The sequence below is a fragment of the Bufo gargarizans genome, chromosome 7 (assembly GCF_014858855.1).
Source record: "Bufo gargarizans isolate SCDJY-AF-19 chromosome 7, ASM1485885v1, whole genome shotgun sequence".
Taxonomy (NCBI): Eukaryota; Metazoa; Chordata; class Amphibia; order Anura; family Bufonidae; genus Bufo; species Bufo gargarizans.
The window spans coordinates 83884143-83890752 of record NC_058086.1 but is presented as its reverse complement, the minus strand read 5'-3'; the positions used below and the strand labels follow the sequence as shown (position 1 = coordinate 83890752).

The following is a 6610-nucleotide window of genomic DNA, read 5'->3' as shown; positions in this document are numbered from 1 at the left end:
TACTGTATACTGTACCTACTGGGCACACTACAGAGGGGCATTATACCTACTGGTGTCAAGGCACTACAGTGGCGTAACTAAAACTGACTGGGCTCCTGCTTGTTAGGATAGCTCTCATACACCAGGCCAGAAGGCCACTCTGTCTGTCATGCCACTGTATAAAATGTCATTGTATAACACTGTTGATAGGGTCCTGACAATAAAATCTTTCATTCCTCCTCCCAGGTGGACCCTACTGAATTTGGACCCTGTAGCAGCCGCTTCCACTATAGCTACACCGCTGGAGGAATTATACCCGTTGGTGGCACTATAGGAGGTATTATACTTACAGAGCGGGCTATTAGAATGGATTGTCGTTAGGCAAAAGTTGGGACACCCCCATTCACATTAGTCAGCCAGTGGAGCTGAAATTGGCAAGTTAGGACAACTTTCAGCTAATGTACTAGGGCAGGGTTAGGTTTGAAAGGCATGGCTTCCTCAATATGTTCAATCTGGAAAATCCCCTTTTTTTTACCTTTTAAAGACTTTATTTATAATATCAAAAGAAGACAGCCGCATCAAATACACCACACATCTAATTACTCAATGTAAACCCTCTCACAGAGCTGGCAAATAACATGAATACCCCATGATCAAGCGAAGAGGAGAAAAATATAATCAAATAATAAATGGAATAATTAAAGTTATTTCCTATCGATTTCAAAAGTATGTACATAAATATGAAAGAAATAATGCAAGTATTAAGAATACTATTACTGCATTGTACACAACCTGAGATTTCAGCAATGAGATTTGCTTTATTTACAAAGAATACATGATCACGCAGGTTCAAAAAATGTAATTACCAATCAAATAAAGCTCGTATTACTTACAGCCTTTATATTTTGGGGGACAGTAGTGCAGTGTGGAGGAATTGCTTACTCCAACCTCTCCAGCTGTGGCTTTCCACAGAGCCCATCAGAAATTAGCTTAATCTATTTTGTTACTTATTTTGCCACATTTCCGAGATTTTGGGTCACGTTTAATAAAGATTGGTATTTTATATACTTTTAAGTTGAAGTAAACAGAGTACAAATTAAGAAATGTTGGGGCCATGGAGGCCATGCCCCCATGCACTGTGAGCGGTGGAAAATCATAAAAAGGAATGCATTGTTGCACATAAGCCTGCTTGAGCAAATGTTACGACTTTGTATACCAGCATACAGTTTTAGTACATAACAACCACCCCTTCCCCATCTATAAAGTGTACTTCTGCGTGAATAAAGTTCTTAACCAGGAACAACATTTTTTTTTTTAAACCAAGAATAAATTACTTTTTACTCAAAAACCATGAAGCATTACAATCTTCTTTTTGTATGTTATGCATCATCAATTAATTTCTCTCCTTTCTCTTCTTCATTCCTTTTCTCCAAATCTTCCTCCTCATCTGTAAATAAATCATTCTGGCCATAAGCAAGGGTAGTGTGGGCCAGGTCCACTTCAATTGGGAAAATATCCGCCTCCTTCAGAACCTCATAGCACTGGTCATCATATTTAGACATTGCCGAAACAAAACGCTGAAGCTGGAACACTATATCTTGAACTGAAGGGAAGAGGCAGTGCAAGAACAAATTCTAAAATTAATATAATTACAGAACCCAAAAATACATTCACAGATGTTATTCAAAGCAGAATAATTAGGAAGCACTGTAAAGCTGTATGCACTGGACTCAGTCCTCTGAAATCGGGGAAGCCTTTTCCAGAGCATGATGTCGTGCTGTTCCTGGCATGAAATACATGGCTCCTACATTGCGCTGTAATATGGCACTGTACATTTCCAGTATTACTGCCAGGAAACGCAGTCACTTTCTTAATTCAATAAGATTTGTGGTAATTCCTCATATACTGACATAAGCAGATTTTAATGCTAAAATATGACCTTATAAATCCTAATACTTAATGAAAGGGTCAGCTCTGCAAAAGTGAGTATTGTAGGCTGAAAAGAGTATGACTGCAATGTACGGAGATCTAATTATCATCTTTAAACTGCAGTGTATGAATACACGTAGTGAGGCACATTTACTAAAGACTGGTTACATATGTCAGTTTTAGGCCTCTTTCACACGGACATTGCGTGTGAGGGCTGGATAGGATGCGGGTGCGTTGCAGGAAAATCGTGAGATTTTGCCTGCGAGTGGGGTGAGTATTGTATGCGATTTTTGCCTGCGAGTGGGGTGAGTATTGTATGCGATTGCGTTCTTCGTTTTTTTCCGCGCGAGTGCAATGCATTTTGCACGCGCGTGAGAAAAAACTGAATGTGGTACCCAGACATCTTCACTGAAGTTCGGGTTTGGGTTAGGTATTCTATAAATTTAAATATTTTCCCTTATAACATGGTTATAAGGGAAAATAATATCATTCTTAATGCAGAATGCTAAGTAAATTAGGGATGGAGGGGTTAATTTTTTTTTACAAATAATTAAACTCACCTCATACACTTGTTTGCGCAGCCTGGCTTGTCTTCTTTGAGGACCTGGGAGAAAAGGACCTCTGGTAACGTCACTGCGCTCCTCACATGGTCCATCACCATGGTGATGGACCATGTGATGAGCGCAGTCACGTCACCAAGGGTCCTTTTCTCCCAGGTCCTCAAAGAGGAAAGAAGACAAGCCAGGATGTGCGAACAAGTGGATGAGGCGAGTTTAATTTATTTTTTGAACCCCTCCATCCCTAATTTACTTAGCATTCTGTATTAAGAATGCTATTATTTTCCCTTATAACCGCATCCGCACTTGCTTGCAGATGCTTGCGGTTTTCACGCAGCCCCATTCACTTCTATGGGGCCTGCGTTGCGCGAAAACCGCACAATATAGAGCAATTTAGAGCACAAGTGATGTGTGAAAATCATCATCATCTGCACAGCCCCATTGAAGCAAATGGGTCCGGATTCAGTGCGGGTGCAATGCGTTCACCTCACGCATAGCACCCGCGCAGAATTCTCGCCCCGTGTGAAAGAGGCCTTAGTGAAAAGTCTGTTGGAGTAAGATGCACATACCTTGTACTAAGACGTGTGCCAAATACTGACATGCACACCAGCTATAGACTGGAGTACATTTCAGTTGTACACCAGCTTTCTGAAGTGAATTATATTAAATGTGTTTGGCCCATTACGTTTTTTTTTTTTACGTTTCATGTGAGGTGAAAAAATTAATAAATAAATAAATCACTAAAAGCCAAAAAAATATGTGCAAAATGCCTTGAACTAAAAACTCTGTTGCTAAACTTTTAACATTCACCTTTTTATGGCTCCCAATGATCTGACACTGGCAATCTCTAGATAATAACCACTTTATATAAAGTTTTATACTGGTCACAACTGCTCACCAAGTGTATAGAAAGACATCGAAACATAATACAATATAGATTATTGGTAGACAGTTCATAATCTGCCTGAAAAAGCCAACGCAAGATAAAGATGTATTCCCACATTTATGACATATCTGCATAATATGCCATAAATGTATGGTAGAAGCAGATACCACCTCTGAGACCTGCATCTGTATGGAGAACATTGCCCCCTGCCGACCTGCTGCATGCAGGCGGACACTGACTGGAGTTCTGTTCACTTCTATGGAAGTTACAGAAACTGCAGAGCAGGCATGCTCAGATTCCCATGGTAGGAAATGGAAAGAATTGAACATCTGAATGGAGAGGTGGTCACATACACTGTCAAACTTGAGCAGCCCTAGATGGGAATAACCAAGTAGTTTTTGTCTATATAATGCTAAAATTATAGCATGTGGTTAAAATATTAAAACATAGTGAAGCCAAAAACGAGATTTTGTAAAACTTACCAGTAAAATCTCTTTCTCACTCTTCATTAGGAGAAACAGAGACCATGGCTATAGCTATGTCCTCTAGGAGGCGGTGACACTAGTAAAAGCTGTTAGCTCCTCCCCTGGCAGCTAGACCCCCTCCAGCCATGTAGAGAGAGCTTCAGTTTGTGAGAAGCAGTAGGAGAAGCAAGTAAACCAACAAAACAATGTGGAACAGCAATAATGCCAAGAACCGAACCAGGTTCTAACCAGCAACAGCCACAACTGTGGCCGAACAACAATACTGGGTGGGTGCTGTGTCCCCCAATGAAGAGCGAGAAAGAGATTTTACTGGTAAGTTTTACAAAATCTTGTTTTCTCGCTCATATTCATTGGGGGACACAGAGACCATGGGACGTCCGAGAGCAGTCCAACAGGGAGGGAAAAACCACAGACCCATTAAGCAAGCGCCTGCAAGACCACGCTGCCCACGCAGTGGGTGCATAAGTATGCACCTGGCAGCTTCTTGCGAACATGTGCAAGGAGGACCGGATCCACACTACATTACTGTGCAGCCAAAGCGCGATTCCTCCTAGCCCAAGAAGCGCCCACCACTTTGGGGGAGTGAGCCGTGACACCTAAGGGTGGAACCCCGCTCCGAGCGCGTAAGCTGCAGCACTGCCAGACCGAATTCAACGTGCAATCGCCCTTTGGGGGCCGCCAATCCCCAGTGATGACCCACCGGAGAGAAAAAGGGGGTCTGTACGCCGAGAGGGACTAGAGGCTGCTAATAATAAGTAGAGCACTTACAACGTCCATAATGTGACTCCCTTCCGTAGGGCGCAAAGGAAAGGAACGTGCTATGGAAGTCAGAGACCACCCTCGGGAGAAGAAGGAATGCTGAGAAAACCATATTCAGATCCCAAGGCTGTAAGGACGATACAGAGGAACCATATGTGCCGCTCCTTGAAAGAAGATTCCCACGGTCCACCAGGGAACCAACACCTGTTTAACCCCCCAGGGCTAAACAAAGGTCCAACCCTTAAAGTAGAAAGGAGAGAGAGAAAACCCCAAAGTGAGAGGAACGTCTTGGCTTCAGAGAAGCCTCAGAAGGACCTGCAGGTCCCAGAATAGATACTGACGATGCAGACTTCCTGTCCTTAATGATAGTGAGGAAGATATCTGCCGAAAAACCCTCTCCACGTTAGAACGGCGGTCTCAATAGCCACGCCGTCATTGAAAAGGTCATGTAAGACTGAACCCCTTGAAAGAAGGACGTCTCTGAGTGGCAGTGACCAAGGGACGTCTCCAGGAGAACGAGGTCGGCGTATCACGCACGACAAGTCAGTTTCAGAGCGACTAGAATATGTATGAATGTCCTCCATCCGGACCTTCCGTAGAACCCTGAGAAGGAGGGGAAGAAACTCCCGCCAAGGAGAATCAGGACCTCCATGGCGGATGCTTCCGGAACTCTGACTCTGGAGAGAAGGCGGAAGCCCTTGTGCAGATACCGTTAGCACACCCGGACCAATGGAAGAGTCCCTGTAGGAGGAAGAATGTGGAGGGAGGCACAGCCCACCATTTGGGACCAGATCGTGTCTGGAATAGAAAGGCACCAAGCAAATACCCCATGCAATGCAGGTGAGGGAAGGTAGCAATGTAGGAACTACCAAGGCATACGGGGTGACCATGAACCATGAGCCATAGGGGGAAAGACAGGAGAAGCAATAGGCTAGGTCTAAGACCCTACCCTGTAAGAGACCGACGCTATACAGAAGTAGCCAAAGATCAAGCGGCCGTGCCAAAAGAACTCCGCCCGAGAAGGAAGCCAGGCAAGGGAAGTCACACTGCAATGCCAGCCCCATATCCCAGCAGAGGAGGAAACACCCATAGAAGCCACCGATCCGGTGCTAAAGAGTCCACCGCCTAGCGAGGGGCTGTGCAGTAAGAACCCAAGCATGTAGGGAATATAATACCGCTACCACAGTGGTAGCCAGCGCTTGCCCTGGCAACGCAAAAACTAAGGGAGAGGCGCGATACTTTCCATAGAAACCAGGTGCCACACTGCCCCAGTTACATGGAGCTTACCATAAACATTCTACCTGGAAGGGCGCTGAACAGGCGCAACTGCCAAGCTAGCTCCAGGGTTAGACCCCTACCAGAGGGGGGTGTCCCAGGGCTCCAGGTGGCGACCAAAATGGTCGCCAATGAGAAAATTTGCAGATGGCGACAAGACTTTTTAGTCTTGTCGCCATTTGCGACTGTACCGCCGCGATCCTGCGCAGCCTAAGTTCTCTTCAGTAGCACAGTGGAGAAGGAAGGAGTCCCTCTCTCTCCACTGTGACGCGGCCGCCACTACCACCAATGGGGGGATAGCAGGGAGGAGGAGGGGAGGAGCTGTCGCCACCAATGAATGTAAAACATAAGTATAGGCAGCGGTATCACAGACCCGGCACCCGTGCCACATCTGAGAGGTTAATTGCCACAGATCGCATGCCCTGTTATTGAGGCCGGGTGCCGGGTCTGTGATACCACTGCAGACAATTGTATAAAGGAGTTAAAGAGGACCTTTCATGGGTCCAAAGAATATGAACTTAGTAGTAGGCTGCATAGAGCGGCGCCCAGGGATCTAAGTGCACTTACTATTATTCCTGGGCGCCACTCCGTTCACCCGCTGTGGCCCCCTGGTAATTTCAACATTCAGAGCAAGGAGGAGGAGACGCCAGTGTCTCTCTGTCTCCATGACAGCAGCACGGTCCAATCAGAGCTCAGAGCGAGGGAGTTTTTTTTTCTCCCTGGCTCTGAGCTCTGCGCTG

At 45.3% G+C, this 6610-nt stretch overlaps 1 protein-coding gene across 2 annotated transcripts in view; it reads right to left on the bottom strand.

The window, feature by feature from the left end:
• Positions 1–999: 999 nt before the first annotated feature.
• Positions 1000–6610, bottom strand: part of PICK1 (protein interacting with PRKCA 1) — a 100145-nt gene continuing 94534 nt past the window's right edge. For both annotated transcript variants that reach the window (XM_044302290.1, XM_044302291.1), the window contains exon 13: positions 1000–1582. In XM_044302290.1, coding sequence (XP_044158225.1) covers positions 1359–1582 — 224 coding nt within the window. In that variant the 3' untranslated portion in view covers positions 1000–1358. The remainder of the gene's footprint in view (positions 1583–6610) is intronic.